The sequence below is a fragment of the Lemur catta genome, chromosome 18, assembly GCF_020740605.2.
Source record: "Lemur catta isolate mLemCat1 chromosome 18, mLemCat1.pri, whole genome shotgun sequence".
NCBI lineage: Eukaryota > Metazoa > Chordata > Mammalia > Primates > Lemuridae > Lemur > Lemur catta.
This window is the reverse complement of record NC_059145.1, coordinates 21,183,525-21,207,551: the sequence shown is the minus strand read 5'-3', so window position 1 is coordinate 21,207,551 and position 24,027 is coordinate 21,183,525. Positions and strand designations below refer to the sequence as shown.

General features: G+C 39.1%; 1 protein-coding gene across 6 annotated transcripts in view; it reads right to left on the bottom strand.

Annotated features, from left to right (window-relative positions):
* LOC123623006 (forkhead box protein P1) overlaps positions 1–24,027 on the bottom strand; it is a 163,273-nt gene that overhangs the window by 55,851 nt on the left and 83,395 nt on the right. For all 6 annotated transcript variants that reach the window (XM_045529636.1, XM_045529635.1, XM_045529637.1 and 3 more), the window contains one exon: positions 518–622. In XM_045529636.1, coding sequence (XP_045385592.1) covers positions 518–622 — 105 coding nt within the window. The remainder of the gene's footprint in view (positions 1–517; positions 623–24,027) is intronic.

The window sequence follows — 24,027 nt, the reverse complement described above, 5'->3', positions numbered from 1 at the left end:
AACAAAAGTCAACCAATACAGAAAGATAAAAATCGGTTTGAAGTATTTCCTCAGCATCTGTTTTTTTAGGTTTATAAAGTCATTTGTATAAGAACAAAGGGGCCCAATCGCCAAGCTACAACTGGCCAGTAATTGACACTAGTTTTATAAAATTAGCATTAGTGCATATGTCACTGATTCATGTAGGGACATGAATAAAAGTGAAAACTAAATTATTACAAGTTTAATATTGGGATAATTTCTTAAAAAAAAATCACTGTCATTCTGAAAAATGAGTAAATGTAGGCTCTTACTAAGAGTACTACTGCCTTCGGGTGTTAAGTCTTTTCCCCTCTACCGTACAACCCGATAGATTCTGTAACTATTCCTATGACGATGTGTGAGACCTTGTGATTTAGTCTACTCTCAAAAGGGTGATGTGAAACTCTCCATCAAAAAGGCATTTTATGAGCAAAAGCATGAACAGTGGGCGGTGATGGCTATGCAAAAGAAGAAAACAAAATAAAATCATTCTTACTTTAGAAATGATTGGAAATCTTCGCACACTGCTTCACAGCCTGGCCACTTGCATACGCCATGTCCATAGAGAGGATGGCTATGGGGGTGCTCCTCATGGGACAAACTGAAAGGAAAACACAGAAGATAAGAGAATGAGTTTGCTGCCAAGCACCATTCCACCAGGCGAGGATATAAAAGGCAAGAGGAGCCCACATGGCCAAATGCGGACATGACAAATCTGTGATTTTCTTTTCCCATGGAATCCACTAATTATTTCTGCATTGTTTGTTAAAAAAGCAAGAGTTACATTGTACCTAAATGTGTCTAGTCAAATGTTAGAAATGTACATCTCTGTATGAAAAGTGTTTGACAGGCTTTTGTTAGAGGCAAAGCTTGACTCCGACTGTGAAGGAGTCTTTAAAAAGCTAGAATTTATTTAATCTACATAATGAAAATTATAAAATCTGTACTTGATTTTGAGATTCTCTGGCTATGTTTTCTACCCAGAACATTATACATTTTCCTCTTCCCTTCCCCCAGAAACTTTCATATAACTGTATCATTTTTTTTCCATAAGTGAATTTTATCCAGTAAATAGTGCACTTACATAATTTAGAATAATAAAATAATTTAGAAAGAAATACATATCCAAGTAGAGATGGTGAGCTCTTTAAAAAAAAAAAAAAGCTAATAGTGGAAGATTCTATTTCTAAAATGACTGAAACCAAGAGTAAGAGAAAACTTGGTATGAACACGAAGGGGTTAATCCTCCAGTGGGGTTCCAATCAATACGTAATGATTTGGCCACACGGATCCAAGTCATGGGATGCTTTGATCCACACCATGTGGTGCTTGGGGAAGAGTATCTGTTGCACTCGCTCATGAACCATATTCTCAAATATTTTCTCTATTATATTTCTTCAACCAGACTTCTTTTAGACAAATTATTTTTACAGTTGTTTCCATAACCTTAAACTCCATCAAACAGAAATGTAAAACTAACATTGAGAGTTCTGTTTCGTACTCAAGCACATTCCCTTCACGGGAAGGGCTGTTTTGCAACTTACTCGACTGCCTCTGCCTGACTTTGAACTTCAAGTACAGTGAATTAGGATTACACACACACACACACACACACACACACACACACACACACACACACACACACACACACACACACACACACACACACACGAAGCCTGTATTTTATAGTACCATCAGGACATGTATCCATATTTTATCAATTCACATTCTTAGAGCATATGTGCACAAATGCCACTTGTCCCTGACTTATAACACAATTCACAGTGTGCATATTATGAACACTTAAACTAAGGAGCATTAAAAGTAAACACACATACACATAAAACTATACCTTATCAAAGATCATTAGGTCTCTCGGTGGCATTTGAATGATTTTGCTGGAAATCTAATATAATTTGAAAATAATGACAAGCTATTTCGCCCTAAGATAGAAAATAGTTCTGTGAACCAAAACAAACAAACAAAAATCAGAAAAATAATTTGTAAAAATACCGAAAGGTGCTCCTCATGCAAGAAAAGACTAAAACAAGGGAACCAAAGTAACCATAGTGAAATTTATAAAGCCAAACAATAAAGGCATATTCTCTAAGAAGTTAAGGGTAAAATTCCATTGGACCCAAGGAAAGAACTACCACCTATTCATGTTCATCTTCAGATTTGTTAATGAATAAAATAGATATGATGCAAAAATTTAAATTACTAACAATATTAGATATGAAAGAATCTTTCATCAGTACTAGCAGTCTCAGATATTCTGAGGGAAGAAAATCATTTAAAAAGAAAACTTTTTATCAATAGCTTGAAAAGAGAAAAAACACCCCAACCTTAATAATTACTGTCTTCAGCGATTTTATTAAGATTATTTAAAATATTCTCATAACTTCAGAAGAGTTAATAGCTATTTGTTTTAAAAAACTTGGAAAATACTGAAAAGAAAAAAAATTACCCTCAGATGCACATACATATACACAAACTCTTTTGAAAAATACATGAATACTTATATCATTCTTTTTTACATTTAACATAATATTATAAATAATTTCTCATGTTATTGACTCATCTCCAAGAACCTTATTTACTGATAGGCAATAGTCCATCATATACCATATTAACTCCGGTTATGTGCCAAAATTTATGTAACCCTTCCTCAATTTTGGAGATTGACATTCCCTTCATGTTTCCTCTATTGTCAAATAATATTAGAAATAAAACTTACCAGGCTAAACATCCCAGTATATAACAACTGATTTCTATCAGAAGACACATTCAGAGAAATTGAATCATTCAATTAATTAATGAGTACTAGATTTAAAATTCACTATGAATATTCTATCAAGTTGCTCTTGAAAAGTGCTATACGCCAAGTACATTCTTAGCCATTATACATATTTTGTGTGATTCTTCAATTTAGAAATCAGGAGCCTGAACTAGTTAGGATACAAAATTAATAACACTAGTTAACAACAGCAAATAGTTATTCTACTGTGCTTCTTGGGTTAAGCCGAGGGTGTTCTAAAAATAATAATATGAAAGAAAATAATAATATGCATTCACTAGAGGGATTTATGACTAGAAATAAAACATACATGATTTAACATGATGTTTGCAATCCCCTCTCCACAAATAAGTTTTTTGGTTACCTTATTTGTGAAGGATCCAAAGGCTGAATAAAAACTATTCTCCCCTAAGAATTTATTTTTAGCTCAACTTGTTATCATTACTTCAAAGTAAGGACAGAGGACAACTCACTGTGGCCTTAGAAGGACAACCAGTTATAGCTGAAGTCTAAAGGAACACAAACTCCTCATACACAAGTACAGATATACGTCTTGAAAATTGCCTCTTAGTTAAAAAAAATTGTTACTATGAAAAGATTATATGCTCTTATTTTTAAAAGTTCATATAATACCAAGTTGGCTACTGAGGAAAGTGCATCTGCCACCCGACTCCACCCCACCCTGCGCATCACTGTTAACATCCTGGTACATTATTGCTCTGCGTTTCTCTTCTCATGGATTATTATTTTCAAAAATGGAAACATACTACACATACTATTATTGTCACTTGCTTTTCATATTTAATATACTGCTGGATACTTTAAAATATACAATTGTCTATTTCAAAGCGCTTGGCTTTGGGAGGGAAAAGAATAGGCTGGCAGTGGTGCCCTAACAGAATCTCTCTGGAAAGATACAAAACAAACTGTAACAATTGTTGCCTCTGGGGAGGGGACTGGGAGTCAGGGGTGGCGGGGGAAATTGAATTTTTACTGTATCACATTTTGTATCTTTTGAAGTTTTTATTTTGTGCATTGTAGGAACTGTTTGCTGTGCAATTGTAAATTTTTTTGCCCCTCCCATATGTGTGTGTGTAGTAGAAAAAAAATCAAATGCTATGCATGACTCGATTTTCAGACTGCTGTTTGCCCTGACAGTGGCACAGTGAATACCACACTTCCACTGCACGTGCGGCTCAGTCTGGCTTTTGGCCTTTCAGTCATTCTGTATGAAGCACCATCAGACAACACCAGCTGCACCTCTGAATGGGAGCTTTTCTGTTTCATCAAAAAAGTGGAACAAGCATTTATATTCTTACTGCCTTTTGGGTCACGCCGAAAGGGACGAAAAGGGAAATAAAAAATAAGTAATTTTTTTTTAACTTGAATTAATTTAGAGCTACATTTACAGGGTGAAAGATGGTGGGAAAATGATGATCTGAGCATCTGATGGTAAGATAAAGCTGTGAACCTAATCATTTAAGTAAATTGTGCCAGGATAACTCACCAATGTGTAAAGTAAGACTTCTGAAAAGCTGCCCAGGTCAGTGATGAAGAAAGATACAATTAGTTTTTAAGGGATTTAAACATATTTGCCCTAAAATTAAACTTCTAAAAATTTAGGGTCAATTGTTTAATAAAGTTTTTTTTTAAAACCATAAACTCCCAGGTTGAATATTCCTGGGGATATAGATCACTTTCTCAGCTCTGCATACGCAGTACCTCACACAGAGCATGGGCTCAATAAATGTTAGGTTAATTTATGAATGAACAGACAGTAAAGATACCGTTCTACTTAATTTTGGTATGGTTACATACTCAATCAGTGTTTGCCTTTTTAAAAACATTCTTGTAGGTAAAGACCAAAATGATACAAAGCCATAAGAAAATATCACTGTGACAATTTTTATTATTGAATTTTATTCCAAACACAGCTAGTATGCATTTGAGAAAAGCCAGTTGATTTAAATTTCTCTTGATAATCCTTGGTATGTAAAAATTAAATATAATTTTAACACAAAAATAGTGAAAGCATTTCAGATTAGAAAGAACTTGCCATGAAAAGGATAATTACATATAAATATGCAATAATTCATGAAATTACATGATACCAAATACAGTATATATTCAGTATATATAATGGTATCATTCTCAATGACATTTATATAGGATATTTTTGTTCTATTTATTCTTTCTACATCAAAGTATACCAGCCAGAGTCTTCACTTCAACAATGACCTTGGGCTTTGAGAAAATTTTATATAATGGTTATAGTTCCTCATGGTGACTTCACTGTTACATTCCCAAGTTCACTACTTAACCAAAACTTGAAACAAAAATTATTAAATTCGCCTGCTAAATAAGGACAATTTCTCAAGTTTGCAGCCTGAAGTATTTAGTGATCCTTATACTACATTAGTCCTATAAGCTAATTTCCCCTGTGGTAACTAAGAGAAGAGGAATTTTTGAAGGAAATGAAGAGAATAGAGACCTCACTATATCCCCAGACATTCCCTGCTCACTTAAATGCGAATTTTCCTTTCACCTGAAGGCACATTCTCAGCTTTTCCTGTGCACTGACCCAAGTTCTCATGTCTGTCTTCTACGTGGCTCCCTGTTTTTTCCCCTTTCCAAATTTGCCTCTGTTGTCTCGCTCTCTAAATTTCTGATTGATCTGTAGCAAAAGACTACAGACATCTGTGCTCCTCCTTAGGGTTTATCCCTTCCCCTCCCTCCCCCCAAAAATGCCAAAATTACAAACTGTATTTTATTTCAGTGGCATGTTATTTAATAAATTAAATTATAGAAGACTATGTTGGTTCTCCAATCACACAAAACTGTGGAATACATTTGTCAAGTTTCATTGAGTTGGTTGTATGGTAATTTTATGTTGTACCATACAATTCACTCATTTAAAGTGTATATAATTCAATAGTTTTGTATATATTCAGAATTGTGTCACAATCACCACAATGTGATTTAAACATGTTTGCTCCGAAATTAAACTTCTAACAACTTAGGGTCAATTATTTAATAAACTTTTTTTTTTCTACTATAAACTCCCAGGTTGAATTCCGAGGAGCAGAGATCACTTACTCACCTTTGCATACTCAACACCTCACACAGAGCATGGGCTCAATAAATATTGGGTTGATTTATGAATGGACAGTGATTTAAAAACACTTTTATCACCCCCCCCCACAGGAAATCCTATACCCGTTAGCAGTTATTCCCCTGCTAATCACTAATCTGTCTCCAGAGATTTGCCTATTCTGTACATTTCATAGAAGTGTAATTATACAGTCTGTGCTCTTTTGTGTCTGGCTTCTTTTACTTTGCATAATGTTTTGGAGGTTCACTCATACACATTGTATCATTTATTAGTACTTCATTCCTTTTTGTGGCTGAATGGTATTCTATCGTACATAAATAGCACATTTTGTTTATCCATTCATCCACTGATGAACATTTGGGCTATTTCCACATTTTGGCTATCATAAATAGCGCTGCTATGAACACGTACGGTCATGTACTTGTTTGAGTGTTTTCAATTTGGGAGGAGTATATATCCAGGAAGAGAATAGTTGGGTTGTATGGCAACTCTATGGTTAACATTTTGAGAAACTTTCAAACAACTTCTGAAAGTGGCTGCACCATTTAATATTCTCACCAGCATTGTCTGAGGGTTCTAATTTTTCCACATCCTCATCAACACTTGTTGTTATATGTCTTTATTTTAGCCATCAAATATGGCTGGGAAGCAGGACCTTATTGTGCTTTTCATTTGCATTTTTCTAATGATTAACGATGTTGAACATATTTTCATATACTTACTGCCATTTGTATATCTTCTTTAGATAAATGTGTATTCAAATCCTTTGTCCTTTATAAATTAGATTGTCTGTTTGCAAATATTTACACCCATTTTGTGGGTTGTCTCTTTACTTTGCTGATGGTGTGCTTTGAAGCACAAAAGTTTTTTGTTTTGATGAAGCCAAATTTATCTATTTTTTCTTTGGTTCCTTATGCTTTCGGTGTCACATCTGAAAAACTATTGTCTAATCCAAGGTAATAACGATTTATTCCTATATTTTCTTCTAACAGTTTTGTAGTGTTAGCTCTCACATCTAGGTCTATGGTCCATTTTTGTTTTTGTATGTGATGAGTCAGGGGTTGAACTTTCTTTTTTTTAATGTTGTCCGAGCACCACTTGATGGAAAGACTATTCCATCCATAATGAATTGTTTGGCATCTCTGTCAAAAAGTAACTGAACATAAATTTAAGGAGTATTTTTTTATTTTACTTTTCCTAGATTTCTTCTTCCCTAACATACTGCTTGCATTCTTAATAGAATTTCTAGTTAAATTATAAAATAACTTTTGAAATTACATTTGACTGTAACTTTGGAGGTTTGATGGGTGGGAGCAGCAGAGATAAATTTTTAATAAAAATGAAACCCTAGCAGGTGAACTTTTTGAGGAGTAAGTGCCCACGGGCAACTTTGTTTCCCAGATCCTGTTGATCCTTTGTATGCTGAAAAATCTTTCCAGAATGTGCTGCGTGGATCTCTCTGCTTAGCACGTAAATGGAGCATAACTGCTCCTTTTATTGAGTGCCAGCACTATTTCTATATAGGAAGGGCTGGGAGCTCAGTGCATGAAGGCCTCATTTGTCATTATAGCTGTGCTCATAACCAGGAGTACAGCAAGTCGTTTCACTGCCCCGCTCTCCATTTCTCTCATGTGAAAACTGAAGGGACTCACACAAGAGCTCCTCCCAGTAGTAAAACCTCCACCAAACTTGCACCAAGGGTATGCAGATGGAACAGCGAGTAGGCACTAATGGCACATCTTGTTACTGACAAGATGAACATGGAGAAGGTGCTTAATGAATATTGGTAAAGGCGTGAATGTGGTCTATGCCTTCTAGGAAGGAATAATGGTGCCCTTCTCGCTGCTGTGGAGCAGGAGGCTGGTTGCCACTCTCTTCTAATTCATGCCCCACCCGCTACAACTGAGAACATGACTAATTCCCTTTCCCACATCCTTTGGCATACAAGCTTTTCTGCCGACTTCCCTTTCCTACCGGCCACCTTCTTCATTTCCACCATTTATGGGCTTTCATCCATCCAGACAACATTTATGGAACTCTTGACCCCAAGACAGACACCCAAGGATGCCAAAGACGAAGACCGCTTTGTGGACAAATTACCTCTTTGGCTCCCTATTGCCCAGATGTCTTGTCTGGTTTATTATCTTTCCAATTCTTTGGTCTTGTGTCCATGTGCATGTGCTTCCTCATGTCCACCTAGTAACACTGTAAGCCGCAGAACCCATCCTCTCTGATCCATCAGAGCGTATTATTTTGCAGGCAGGGTAAGAGACTGCCCACTGCTAGCCAAAACATTACAACAAATCAGATGCCTCAGGTTTCCAGAAAGCTATTCTCCTGACACACAGTTTTAGGGCTTAACTAAGAGTGTCTTACATGATACTACGATCATAACAATGACCCCTACTATTTTAAAGTTTTCTCATTTATTTGCCTAATTCTTTAATGACAACTTACAGAAAAATGATCCTACTTTCTCTTTCCTCTCTCTTCACTTTTTAGTTCTTAGCGCATTTCCCTGCGTGCTCCTTTGCTATCATGTCCTACTTTCAATGAGCCTATAAGAACCATATCAGGAAGTTCACAGGTTTGAAGATGGAGATATGAATTTGATTTGAGAATATTCTAATGTTGATGAGGTCATTTCTGAAGATATATGATTTCAGATTCAAAATTACTAAGTTTTCAAAAACTGACTGATAGCAAGTATCTGTGAAATAGATAACAAGTCAACTGGAATGAAACAGGCTCAGTCACACAAAATGATGACAAACTAGAAGAGCTGGCCTTGAAACTTGATCACAGTGACCTTTTATAAGAAGAACAATGTAGACTCACGGTGGCAAAAAAGATGAACCTTTAAATACTTAGCACAATTTTCCATTTTAGAGTTCATTCTGGAGTTTTCCAATACCATTGTGTATCTCCTCAAAATCAGCTGGAAGCCCAACCACAGGCTCTCACAGAAAATTAAATGACAGGTCAAGTTTCTTCACGTTCTACACTGTAACATCGGGGGGAAAGGTCTCATACCTGCCTAAGGAAGAGCAGATGAGATGCGGGAACAGAGAGACGACGACGCAAATCACTGCGTGCATTTTCCTGGCAGCTTTGTAAAAATGACCTTTCTCCTTTAACTGTCACTGAAAACACTTCGAGAAGCAGATGGGCTTCTCATTTCACACCGAGGAGTTGGGAGACAACTTAGACGTCGCATTTCTAGCATATTGCCTTAATTTTCGCTTCGCGCTCGTTGCAGAAAAACACCACCCTACGTGTTTATTAATCAGTTTTCCTAAAGTGAGTTGACAATGGATCCTATAATCCCCCCACAATGAGAAGGGTGTTTTATTAAAGCCTATTACAGGGCCCACCCTAGGCTGAATAAAGATGGAGTTCTCCACCAACGGTAACAAACACACACGCTTCTCTCCCTCTCTCTCTCACGCAGGGAATCCTTGACTCTCCTCCCCCAGAACGCTCATCATCTCAATTTTCTGCTGCTTTTCAAATCATGTTTAATTAGAGGATTTCACATTCCCTTGTGATATGATATTCATGAGTAAAACTTGCAATTGGAGTGACTGTGAATTAGTCTATTAAGTGCCAGATTTGTGCTTTTAAACAATGATGGAGATTATTGTTATTATCTGCTCTCAATATTGTGCCCCGAGATGTGAGGACTACCTTAACTAACTTTACATCTGAAATACGAGCGAGTAACCATTTATGTCCAGGGTTTTATTTATTTATTTATTTTTTCCTTCTTCTTCTTTCTTAAATTGCAAATTGTCCTGGAAGAAATACAAGGTCATCTTGCTGTACTGGTCCTCACGGCATGGCCCCTTAGTGCTGTGTTGGGTGAGTTTGAGTGGTAAACAAATACTCTCCCTTTCATAGTTATGGATTCATGCTCGTGTGTACTAGAAAAATGTTTGACTAGTACATCAAAATCATGATTTCTCAGTAGTAACTTTTTATGAAACTTATTTGAGTTAGTCAGTTTTAAGAAAAGACACAGTGGCTCACATCTGTAATCCCAGCACTGTGGGAGGCCCAGGATGGAGGATCGCTTGAGGCCAGGAGTTCAAGACCAGCCTGGGCAACATAGTGAGACCCTTGTCTCTACAAAAAAAATAAATAAATAAATTGCTGGGTGTGGTAGCATAGGCCTCAGCTACTCAGGAGGCTGAGGCAGGAGGATTGTTTGAGCCCAGAAAATTCGAGGTTACAGTGAACTATGATTGAGCTCTACCACTGCACTCCTGCCTGGCAACAAAGTGAGACCTCTCAAAAAAAGAAAAGGAAAGAAAAACATTAAAAGGAATAGGTATATACAGATACACCAAACATTGAGAATGGCAGGAGAATGTTGACTGGGCCTAAGAGACTGTAAGAATTATGTCTGGGGGTAAAGACATAGGACCTTCCTTTCCCACTGCAATTCCTAGAGTTGTGCTTCTCAAACTGTATTATGGATATAAACCTGATTCAGTAGTTCTGGGGTGGGGCCCACGACCGCATGCCTAACAAGCTCCCAGGTGATGCCAGTGTTGTTGGGCAATGGACCACAATTTGAGTACTAAGGATCTTGGGAGCTCCCTGTTCTGTACCTGACCTAAAAATGATGGTGCTTTAGGAAACACCCATGAGGTGCCCTCTCTACAGATCGGGAGTTGAAAAACAAGGTGGAGACAGATAAATATGGAAAGGGATGACATCGGGTAACCTCAGCAAGTAAGAGCTGCAAACTCATAAAAATGCTTGCTGGCCCAAAGTTATTTAAGAATTATATTCAAGGCTATATTTGTTTTAAATGCAACAAAACAAGTAAGGCTAAAGGAAGCTAACACAGGGAAAAGGTCATTTTCTGTTTCTATTTAACAAACACCAATTTTACATTAACATAGATCTGTTGAGTGGTCAGTGATTAACGTTTGCCAGATATTACATTGATCAAAAATATCCCAAGGTAAACTGTAAAATCAGTGGGTTTGACAGCATCCCAAAACTTCACAGTCCCCAAAGTCTAGGTCTGCTTTAAGTATCCTCTAAGCCTGGTTCATATCCCTGCATTGGGAAGTAGAGGATGTACGTGCAAAACAGTAGAGTCATGAATCAACTTTTTGAGAAGGTAAGTGATAGCTTTGAATTTTTCTAGAAAAACTAGGGTATACCACAAAAGCAGGGTTTTGATCCACTTGGCACAGCACCATATTCAGTAAAGGTCTCCCCCCTTCTGCAAAATGAGAAAATCTGATCAAAATATCTCATCATGATATATGGACGCATTCAATGGTGGTCCACACAATGTCGGGTGGAGCAAGAATGCACATTTGCAAAGAGATGCAGATTATTTTAATGTGCATTAAACAAAAATACATTTAGCATCTCCAACCTCTGAATTCACAGGTACCATTTCTTAGGGTGAGACTCATTTTATTTAAATTTTAAAAATGACTTGATTTAAGAAAATAATATAAATAACCATATAAGCAGATAGGGCAAACCTCGCGACAATGGGGCACATATTCAAATGACTGAAGTCTGAGAGACCAAAAGCTCAGGAAGTAGTCCTCAAAGACATCCATCCTATAGCTAGATTAACTTCCTAAATTGACATGGACACAATTTAACTTGAATTTTTACTGGGGAAGGAAGAGCCTTAGGGTTAATCTGGATTTAGGGACAAAGGTCCACAAAGGCTCCAACAGCACAGTGCAGCATGTCTGAAGCTATTAGGGCTAGAGTTTATCACTCAGGATCTAGGGGCATCTCATGTGTAGAATAAATACATATGACGAGTAACTGGCTGCTTCACCAATGAGAAGAATGTGAGGCCAGGTGCCACGATGGGTAATAAGTTGGGGAGTTACTTTTATCACCGACCACATCACCAATCTGCCTCCTCTCCCTCTGCAGCTACACTGGGCAAAACATGCCATCTTGATTCCAGATGCCAGGGGTATATGGCACAGCAGGACAATGAAGCAGAGAATTAGAGCTATGGTATCCGGGGCTGCTTGGTGTGTTTGGATCACAATGCAATCGCAAACACAGAACAGGTGATGACAAAGGCAGAATGCCTGTATTGGCAAGGCGATGAGTGAAGGACTAAGTAAAGGGAAAGAACAAGAAGAGGCAGAGGTCCAGCTTTTGTTCCTGACACCAGTAAGGGCTATTCTGAGTTTGTAACTAAGAGTTTACCACTGGCAGCATTAACACTGGGATCTCGTTAAGAAAACAGAATGCTTTCCAAAGAGTGGTGTGAGCAACTGTGTCAATACAGACATAGGGACCACTAATCCAAAAGTTATTAACACCACTGGGCAGGCATTCTCGTGATGTCAATACAAGTGTTTGCACTGGTGAGTCACAAGGTCTATGTGGAACCTTGTCTGTATGTTAGAGGAAGCAACAATACCCAAAATACTAAAGAGCATAAACAAAGTTCCAATACTAATTCTTTTTATTTCATTTCCCTCCCCAGTACACTATGGAAGTCAGTGCAAGACTTCCAAGAGTTACATCATACTCCAGAAGCAGAAGAATCACATACCAGGGCCAGACAAGAAAGCAGGAGATAAAGGATGAGTAAGCTAAAGATACAAAATGGGACTGGGCGTAGTGGCTCACACCTGTTAATACCAGTGCTTAGGGAGGCTGAGGCAGAGGAAGGCTTGAGGCCAGGAGTTTGAGACCAGCCTGGGTAATGTAGCAAGTCCCTAAAGTAAAAAAAAAAAAAAAAAAAAGCTGGGCATGGTGGCATATACCTGTAATCCCAGCTACTTGGGAGGCTGAGGTGGGAGGATCACTTGAGCCCAGTTTGAGGCTGCAGTGAGCTATGACACCACTGCACTCCAGCCTGGGCAACAGAGCGAGACCTTGTCTCAAAGAAAAAAAAAAAAAAACAAAAACCAAAAACCAAAAATACAAAATGGCTCAAAACCATTTATCATTTGCTTGCTTTTATGTTTCCTTAGAAAACTCCCTACTTTATGTAATCACTTTTATTCCTCTGTGGTACAAGACATTTCATTAACATTCACTGGATTAAACTCTTCTCTACTTTTAGTTCAACAGGTTTTATTAAACACCTACTTTGTGATAAGCATCATATTCAGTTTCTAAATCAGAATCTCCAAATTGGGATATCTATGATCCATGAGTGGGTATAATATTAAAATTTCTGTACGTATGTATGTATTAATATTAGAACTTCTTAATGTATATACACGTGTGTATATGTATATATACTGATCACCATTCTAGGCTTCTAATTTTTATAACAGATAATATATTAGAATACGTACATAACTGATTAATAAATACACCTGATGGGGCACATATTCAAAATTTTTATAGTGACGGAGTGAATAATCAAATAAGTTTGGAGGCCACCGTCATCAACTGTGACTGTGAATACGTTCTCATCTTCTCTCTCTCTGCACAATTCTCCAGGTGAGGAGAGAGAGAGCAATAACTGAACAGACGGCTGGAACATAAAGTGCTGTAATATTTCATCTGGGCACCAAAGTATCAGTAGGAGCTCAGATGCTGAAAGGAATAACATGAGAACAGAGAACTGAAGCACACACACAAAAAAAAAAGAAAGAAAGAAAGAAAAATCTAGAAAGACAAAACTTGAGCACTTACAAATGATTTAAAGGCCAAGCCTAAAAAATTTCAAAAGAAATTTTGTTCCATAAAGTAGTTTATATTGGGCCATAGTCTTTACAATTTTTCCCTCTGCAATGTTGAATACTGGCACTGAAACCCAGATTTCCCTATAAATTAGTAATCCAGATCACGTCTCTGTCACTTTGAACTTTGGAAGAAAGCCACACCATAAGGATAGCAGTTGGGATGTTCCAAGGCAGTAGATCTCAAAGTAGGGTCCCTGGGAACTTGTTAAAGATGTAAATTCTTTGGCCCCACCCTGACTTACTCAATCTGAAACACTAAGGGGGGTGGGCAGCAACCTGTATTTTAGCCATCCCTCCAGGAAATTCTAATGCAAGCTAAAGATTGAGACCTACTCTTAGAAGAAACCTAAATTTTCTCCCTAGTTTGGAGCACTGTAGGTATGGACAAAGGTTCTCTTATAGCATGTGGGGCCAAAGAGTGACAAACATAGAACTACTCTTAATGGGTCCTTGACCTTTGACATCTCATTAGTTCACTTACTTCTGAACATTTCATCTAGTCTCTGCCATGAAGTTTAGCACCTTCACTATGCCAGGCTGGCTGTGGTACACGACAAGGATACAGTAAATGACAAGAGAAATAAAACCTTCCTTCATGGAGCTCACTGTGTTTTTTTTTTTTAAGGCTCACATGATACACTATGATATTCCACTAGTGCTCATTTTTTATTTTTAATAAATCATACACTGTATCATATTTTATATATGTTCCTATCACTGTAATCATCCTGGATTGCAAGTATCTACTTCCATGTTTATCTCCCTGATTAGACCCATGAGCTCCTGATGAGCTATACTGTAGTCATCGCTTAATTCCCAGAACCTGTAGAGTTAGTATATAATAAATGCTCAATAAATGCAGTTTGAATGAATAAATATATTGAATAATCACTAACAAGCATAGCTACTGTTTATTGAGAACCTACTATGTGCTAACTCATTTAAGCCTCAGAGTTTAATCCAGGGGGCAAGGCCTGCTATCACACCTATTTCAGAGATGGAAAACTTAAGTGTCTCCCTTTGGAGTCCACGCTCCACTCAACACCACTTAACGACACAGCACCCCCACGCTGACCGAGGTATGGGCCAGGATGTGGCAGCAAAGCATATGCTACTTTTGCCTCTGCCACAGGCCTTGGCTTCTGCTGAGCCTTTAGCCTGGAAGGCTCTCTCCTTTCTTATTCACTGTCTGTTCAAGAGTGACTGCGAGGCTTTGCCAGATCAACTTACCCAGTCCCTTTCCAGCTTTTCTTCCCCCAGAAATTAACTGTCTCTTTATTATGTAAATTATCTGTTTGTTCTACTTCTCTGCTACTGCACTGTCAGCTCCAGGAGGACAGACTGGAGAGCTCACAGCTGTATCCGCCAGGCCAGGACTACGCCAGGCATGCGGTTAGAGTTTGCTAAGTTTTGTTGAATGGATACATGTTAGTACTGTCTGGTGACTTTTGTCCCATTTAGGAACACATTTTTCATTGAACTCTGGACGAATTCCCATTTATCCTTGTTGAGTTTCTTTTTATGTCTGTCTGTACGATCCTCTAATTTATTCAAACGCCACTGGATTATTCCAGCTCTTGGTGTCAATTTTTTTCTAATTAAAGTAAACTGCCATTTGTTTCTCACACTGATCTTTAACATGAGACATCTTGTTCTTGTCATAAATATGACTCATGTGGAAAAATGTAAGTTGAATATAGGGGCTCGTATGTACCAGGATGTTCCTATCGATATTTCAGACATGAAGGCAGAGACAGAGCCATAGATGCCTGCCTGCTTCTTGGGTCATGGTCATAATTTCAGTGGAGTATTAGCCTTTTGGATGTGTATGACCTGGAATTCCACCAATGACTAAAATGACCCCTTTGAAAGCAAATACCACATTATTTACACAAACACTTCAGGTTTTTCTCTCCCTCTGCCGTAATATATCTTCAAACTGAACATTCACAGCCATGATGTAAAATATCCAATACACAAAAGATCCTTATGCACAAAAAGAAAAAAATAAAGCAAGGAAAGAAAAAGAGATAAGCCCGCCATTACACTGATTTCCTTAAAGACTATAAAAGGAATGAAATGTGAAGGTCATAAATGTGTGTCTATTTGTTTAGGGAAGTCTTACAGGTAGTATAAATATCATCAGCTACGGTTGCTATGGGGTCTGTTTGTTTGCCAAACAAGAACACAAATAGTTACACAAAAGCAGAACAACACATGGGTATATAAATGGAGGAGGCTTTGCCTTCTGGTAAATTTTTCAAAGTGCCTTTTAAAATGTCCCTCTTTTTCACCTTATTCACTGGGACATCTCTACTTTCTTCATTCTCCCTTTGCACTTCTAACACCTCCAGGCAATGTTTTACTCTCAAATTTCTGAGGCTGGTAACAGTTTTCTTGTCCTTTTCTTCACTGTAAGATTTAAAACCCAGAAATATTAGACCAACCATCCAAACTGGACAACAAAAATAGTTTTCACAACTGAAAATGCAGACAGAGAGAGAGAGAGAGAGAGAGAGAGAGAGAGAGAGAGAGGGAGAGGGAGAGAGAGAGAGAGAGAGAACTACCCCTTCATCAGTTTATAGAATTCTACTACAAGTGTGCAGCCCTTGAGTTAACCCATGAACCACCACCCAGAAAGGTCTGTGGGTGCTTTTAACTGACTTTCTATAAACCAAGTATGTTTCATGTACCAGAATTATACCTGCTGAGTTTAACCACGTGCTTCAAAAAAATAAAGTGGGGTCGGGGGCAGCAAGGCCGTTCTCCCATTTCTTCTCAGTTGAGAGGCAGAGTGCGGGTGAGTGTGGCGTGTGTGCATGTCACACACTCACATCTACAATAAAACAGGCTGCGCGGCGGCGGCTGCCTACTCTTCACACTACATTGACCGCGGGCCCCACCCGGCACAGCCCGGACGCCTTTCTGTGAATGGGACAGATTGCCATATGGATGAAGACACTGAACAAGCTGTACAACTCTTGGCGACATGTGCCCGGGGGATTGTCCCATATTAACACCACCTGGGCTGTGGCAATTGTGCTCTGTATGTGCAGTGGCACTGAGGAGCCCGTCAGGAGGTTATTTTTGAGTACACGCAAAAAGGAAAATTACAGTTAAGAGAATTCTCTGGCTAGCGTATCTGTTGCTCAATTCCCGAAATAGTTTCCCAAAGGAACGGTTATCTTCTTTATTCACACAGGCAGAAGTGACAAGCTGGAACACATATTAACAATTTCCCTTTGTGAGCTTCCACTATTGTTTTAATGAGGAGAATATAGTTTATAATATACTTAGGCCCTGACTGATTACAAAGGGGGGGTGGAATAAAGAACTTGAGGAATGCTGTACATATGTCGCGCTCTCATTTGCATCACCCCAGTGAGCCAGCAGCAGCCTGGCAGCTCCCTCGGAGAGACCTACAGGGCCAGGCTAGCGGCTAACACCAGGGCAAAAGAGCAGTGCAAAATGAATGAATGAATGAATGCATGAATGAACGAACGAACAGAATCACAGTGCATCTTTGTGAACCTTAAAAAAGACCAACACATGACTTCCCTTTAAGACCCCAGCATAGGTACCCCCTCATCTGGCTCCATTATTGGCTTCAGAGCTTAAGACTCCTAGTTGCCCTTTATACAAAACAGACTGACGTCAGGACTTCCCCAAGCCACTGGAGGCCCTCGGCTTCCATTTCTACTTTTGAATGGTTCTAATGTCCATCAAAGAAAATTTTCTATTCATCTAATCCAAATGGCAAAGGCGTACCTTTCGAAAACACCATTTACAGGTAAAAGGGTAAAACCCAGTACCATGGATAAAACCATGAGAGTTCCTGAAAGGCTGGTTCTCACTGTCCTGGCCACGTCCTTCCCCTCCCACCCCTGATGGAGAACAAGTGTCAGGAAAGCTAAGGCTCATTTGTGAGGAGGGGATGCACGCCCTTCCACCCAGGTGCAAATGCCTACAAAGTGGCTGGGTACCAACAAAGGAATCTGGCAGAAAACCCGTACCACCAGCAGCAACTCATCGGAAAAGAATGTCTACCCTACAAGATGAAAGAAATGGGGGGGGGGGTTCAAACATTATTTTGGGTGGGAAATCTGGCACACTAGACACCAGACAGCCTGTGGTTGAGATTCATATTATGCAATATCCCAGGAAAAAAATTAAAATCAACCCAATTGAAGAGAAACTTATAAAATGAACATGACTCTCCAGACCAGTCATGTCATTTTATTGGAAAGCATTTATCATTTAAACACAATAAATAGGAAAAGATTTATAGGGTCTAATGATGCTGTGTTATGGTAAAAGGCACTTTATTGAGGTAAGGCACAACAGCTGTTAGACAATAATGGCTCGGTTTTTTTCTTTTAATCACCCCACAAAGTGAACAGTCAAAAAAAACCCATAAACTCTTCCCTTATGGCATGCCAACATTTAAAAGATTTTCTTCCCTTGCCCTCCTGCATGCATGAATGACAAGAGGCAATACAGCACCATGCCACACTGCCCTGAGAGAATCCTCCCTCCTAACTTCTAAGGCCCAAAAGCAACTGGTTTTAAGCAATGAGACAGACAGATCACAGCTCAAAGCATGATGGTTGCTAAACACCAAGCAGCATGTTTGGGGGTATAACATGCTTCTTTCCGACATAAGCAGGAGTTTTTTTGCCCTAAACAGGTTACTTCCTCTGCAGATGGATATGGGACAGGTGATGCTGCCAACAGTCGGCTGTGGAGCAAAAATAAGCACCTGCAGTTTAGGCCTCTGCTGCGGGCCACGCCCACTACTCTTTCCGGTCCCCCACACCTGACAAGACATGCCCAGCCTGCTCTCCACGCTCTCCACTGCTCACCAGCTGCTTCTACCCTCCTGACTTCCCTCCTCGGAAAAAGGTAAGGTGGGGGACAGGACAGCTGGGAGTTTCTTGGGGCTTCTTCCGAATTATGGCTGAACAGATAGGACTGGCCCCAGACTATAACACTTGGAGGTAATGGCCTGACCTTGATTCCCTGAGTTTTTACCAACTGGAGAGTCTAGTTAAAAGTCTGGGCTGGAGCCAAGGTGGTTCTGACAGCACTCCCTGGCACCTGCCAGAGTACGGCAGTCATTGCAAGGACTTGAGGGTCAGGGTGATCTCAGGTCTAGTCCCTGCATGGTCACTAACTCACTGTGTGATTTGTGCAAGTGATAAAATCATTCTGGGCCCCAGCTACGCCACCTGTACAAAGGGGACAGTCTACCCCACAGGGTTACTATGACGATTAGATGGGAAAATCAGGACAGTATCAAGTCCTACGTCAAGTCCTTTGAGTGCTGACTGTGTCTGGCACAAAGTAACAGTTACATCAATGTTAGTTACATTATCATCACCATGCTGTGCTAGGATGGTGATGACCAGGGGAAAAAAGAACCTAGAGAAAGGAAAAATAGAACCTTAAAGAGGTTATGCCCTTTGCTGATGATCACAGAGCCAAGCAGCAGAGCCAAGAAGTAAACCTCAAGTTCAAGGTCTCGTGGTAGATCTTGAAGCAAGTAAGCAAGTGGAGTTTGGTCCTTCCAGTAATACTACTTCTACTTTGCTGGCTCATACAAGAATGTTAAGCTGCTAGTTTTGTAGACTGAATATGTCTGGGATGTTCATCGGATATTTGGAGAAAAATCTGTTCTTTCCAACAGTGTCAAAACCCAGGTAACCTAAACATGCTGCTTACACTGCTTCTCAAACTTGAATGCATGTACCAAAGCCCCGAGGATCTTATTACAATGCAGATCCCGATTCAGTTCACCTGGGGTAGGGCCTGAGGTTCTGAGCTTCCAACCAAGCTTCCAGGTCATGACAAAGCTGCTGGTCTGCAGCCTTTGAGTGGCAGGAAACTAGGCTATGTATGATAAATGCAAATTCCTGAGCCCCATCTCAGACCAAGAAAACCCAAGTCTTCATGAGAAAGGGCTAGGAAGCTGTGCGTTTAACAAATACCCCTGAGAATATCATCAGGGAATCTGAGAAACGCTGGTCTAATGGTTAAGGTCAGGAATTAGCAAACCTTTTCTGTGAATGGCCAGATAGTAAATATTTTAGTTTTCGTGGACCATATGGTTTCTACTATAACTACTCAAGCTTGCCATTGTAGTGTGAAAGTAGCTATAGATAGTATGTAAATGAATGTGCATGACTGTATCCCAATAAAACTTTATTTACAAAAATGAGCAGAGTGCCAGATTTGGCAGGCTGACCATAATTTGTTCAACTCTGTTACACATCACTGTAATGCCTCCACCCATACTGGCAGGAAGTAGCAGTAATAATTTTGGAGACAATTTGGGACAATTTGACCACAGGTTCTCCAAAATGCTCTAATGAGAAAGAAAAGATTTAGGATAACTACTGTGCTCAAATCAAAAGAAATACAAAACAAATTATCTGATTTTTGAAAAAAAAATGATTGAAATGAGGAAGAACTATTCAGACTAATGGGAGCTGGAGTTTAAATTTCTGGCTCTATAAGCCCTAAATATCAGTATGAGAATATGCAAAAGTTTAGAGGCCTGTGCATCTGGAACAGTTCTGAAAACAAACTTCTAGAATTTTAGCAAGTAAACCAAGAGCACCAACATTTATTCGACAACCCAGAATTTAGTTCAATTAAAAAAATAGAAATGCAAACACCACGTATGCCCATGTTTCAAAGTTCCCTGCCGTTTGAAAATAGCAGGGCCCATAAACACAAATGTTATTGTTATATAGTCAAACGCATGGCAGTGTGTCAGAAGGCCACAAATCAAATAGAGACTGTATCAAGTGAAATTGCCTAAAAGTACACTAGCTGGGCAAAACCTTCCGGGGTTAATGGGGTTATGTGAAGGCAGCTGCCAACTACAGAATGCAGAAAATGCAAGCAACGGGAACACATGGGGCTGTGTCAATAAATTAGAATAAAAAAAAAAGGGAAGGGATATCATGAGAGGAAAGATGGTAGGTTAGACCTCATAGAGAAAAGTGCCCAGTTTGGGTCACCTGTTTCTGGGAACAATAGGGTGCCTCAAAGAAAGCAGGGGCTGCACAACCACAATCTTTGCAGAGTTCAAAGACACCTGTTTCACCAAATGCGTAAGGATATCTTGGAACAAATATTTAAAACAGTGCTGAGTCTGAGAAATATTCAAGTTATAAAACATCTATCAATGGTGGCTGAACGGAAAGCAAAACGCTGGGAAGGATCAGGGGGAAAAAAAACAAAAAAAAGACAATTTCTAATTTGGATTACAGAGGACAAGCTGAAATAGAGTAAGGACCATATGATGTGTTCAATGAGGAAACGCAAGATACATAAGACAGGAGGGAAGTGGGGATACTTCTGAAGGAGAGAGGCTTCTTTTGTATGCTCCTGTTTGTAAATCCTGCCCAGGGTTCACTTTTGTTCTTTATGTGTTGTTTCGGACCATAAACCATTTACATTTTGTAAACTTGCCCCCACCTTCATGAAAGGCCACCACAGAAGAGGAAATTATGGTATTTTTATTTAAATGCAGTGATTTGCACATGGCAGGTTAATGAATGTGTTTTTGCATTGAATGTAAACTTAAAATTTCTTTTAGGGACATTGATTTTAATTTACCCTAATTTAGTATTCACTTCTAAGCGGAGTGAAAACTTTTAAGTACTATGTTATGAACTGAAAGACAGACCTCAATCTGGATCTTAAATATGCCACCAACCAGTTCTGTGATCCTAGGTTACCTAAATTTCTATGATTCGATTTCCTCATCTGTAAAATGGGTATAATAATCCCTACTGCTTCCCACGTGGTCAAGTGGACAAAATGAGACATCGCTCCATATGCAAGAGCCTAGCCGGCGCTTGGTACGGAGAAGAAACTGATTAAATATGAGTTCTCTTCCCTTTCCCTAGTGCAACATAACGTAATGTGATATTTAGAATTTTAATTCAGGCAATTACTTAAGTAGTAATTGCTATTTGTATTTACATAGCTGCTTTGATCCAAGAAGCTCAAAGGGCTTTACTAAATTTAGCATTTTAATAAATGTTTCATTTGCATTCTGTTGATTCTGTTTACCCACACCAAAACTTGGAATTTCCTAAAGTGAGACAGTCAGACAAGTTAAGGAAACAAGACAAGATCTTCAGGTTTACAGGTATCCCAGGCCTGAGTTTTGTGTGTTTACCTAAAAAGTCAAGACCTCCTGCTCCTGTGGAATAAAATGACAGTAAGAGGCTTGAATGCACCTGCTTCCACTTGTAGCTCCCCTTTAGATTGGGCTGTTGAACTTGATCCCCGCCACGCTTTTCTCAGGCACTGACAACAGAGGTTATGTTTGTTGCACCGGCGCATTTATGTATAATCAGCACAATAAACATTATTAAATTGCCAGGAGAAGATCAGAGCACGAAGCACGGCGCCAGTACTGAATTCTAATGATGCTGAATGTCCGTGATTGCACGGGGACGGGATCTTAACAAGCCCTGATGTGAACGTTGGCACCCGCCTCACAAATCACATGGGCCGCTCCTCCTGTAACAGTGCTGAATATTGATAAATGTCTCTACCCTGTGCAACAGGGAAGTGGGTTTCTATTGGCAATCTTTACCAAAGTGTGTTTTTTCCCTTCTCTACACTCAAGGGTTTACCCTGAATGATTTAATTATAATTTTCCCTGTGTAAGACAAATTAAAGAGGAGAGTAGGAGTGTCGTGCCAAGCACATTATTTATCTCCTTAACAGATTGCCGCTCACCAAACCCCAGAGCTGCTGCTGCTGCAGCGGCTGCTCACAGAAGCCAGCAAAATGCACGGGGCAAGGGTGGGGGAGAAGTTTTCCAAACAGCATGGAAAGACGCAAGCCAGTTGAGATTAGTAGACATCTCACTACTTTAAAAACAAGCAAAACACTCTCATGCTACTACCTTTTTCCAACAAATTTCACACAGAGCACTCCCAGATCCTTCCAGAAAGAATTCTTAAAGCTGTTAACCCAAGGGCAAGTTTGTGGGGCTAGATTATTTTTCAACGTGGCAGGGGCTCTTTTTCCTTGTTCAGTTACTGCTCCATGAGAATGGAGGGAAAAGAATATGACACAGAAATCAAAGAAGAGCTTGGAAGGACATAGGTTTCACAAATGCCTTGGAAAGTAAGGGATAAAACTTCTCCAAGGCAGGGACAAGGATTCCTGAAACAACTGGAAGCTCAGTGTACAAGTGAGAACATAATTTGTAGTAATAGCTTTAAAAAAAAAAAAAATCTTCTATTTAAACTGGATATCATACATGTGGTTTTTAAATTAACCATAATAGGGCGATGCCACAAAAAATTCATTTGAAGTACCTATATGTACACAAAGCTGGCTAACTAATAATTGATTTTTTAATAATCAATTCTATGAGCTTAAAACTTTAGAATTATCTTTCGCTTAAAGTGCTTATTTGTCTTGTTAGCTACATGCAGTTAAAATATGCTGACTGGAATGTTCTTTTAATCTAGCCACGTCTAGAAACCTACTAGATAATATAAACTGAGAGATTCAAGAGATTAAGTGGTGGCGTATGATTTCATAGTTGCTTCCTTTTTGCATGTACAATTGGAAAACTCAGCCTGCTTTTACATCCAGATTAAGGCACTTCTGATCCTATACTCTAATTTTAGCATGTAGATTAAGCAAAACTTTTGTACAGACAAATATGGACCCTAAAAAATTCAAACAAACTTAGTATTCCGGAATTAGACTGTCTCTTTAGATCCATTTACCTTAGAATGTGCCTTAAAACATGAAAAGCGTTATTCTTCTCCCATTTGCCTCCTTGCTAATCTGTCACCTGAGTGCAGATATACAACCTTTTAGAATGAAACCGAGCACAGCGCATCTCAACAAGAAGAGTTTTCTGTGTCAGAGGAAATCTGTGCAGGCTCCACAATGGCTGACAAGGTTGCAACAAATACCTTAAGTGCATCAGTCGGCATTTTTCAGCGTATGGCCTCCTGCTCTGCCTATGGGTAAAGATGTAATTCAATCACTCTGCAGTAAATGGACGGCATCAACCTCAGGACATCGAAAGCAACTCCAGCAAAGGACAACAGCCTAGAACCTTTTCTTTAATGCTATCTAAGGTTTTCTATTTTGGAAAAAAAAATAATAAAGACATTATAAGAGTTATAAAGCAAGAGCTAAGATTGGCTTCCAGACATACATATCTATCCTTGCTAGAAACAACAGAAGCCACATTTTGCCCAATGGCTCTAAATCGATTCTTAGGGTCCACCATTCTATTCTTCAAACTCTGCTGAACTAATGTGCTTAATGAATCTTTTAGTTTTTTCGTGTCTGCCACAGAAATTCCAAAATGATCATAAAATAGTTGGAAATTTTGG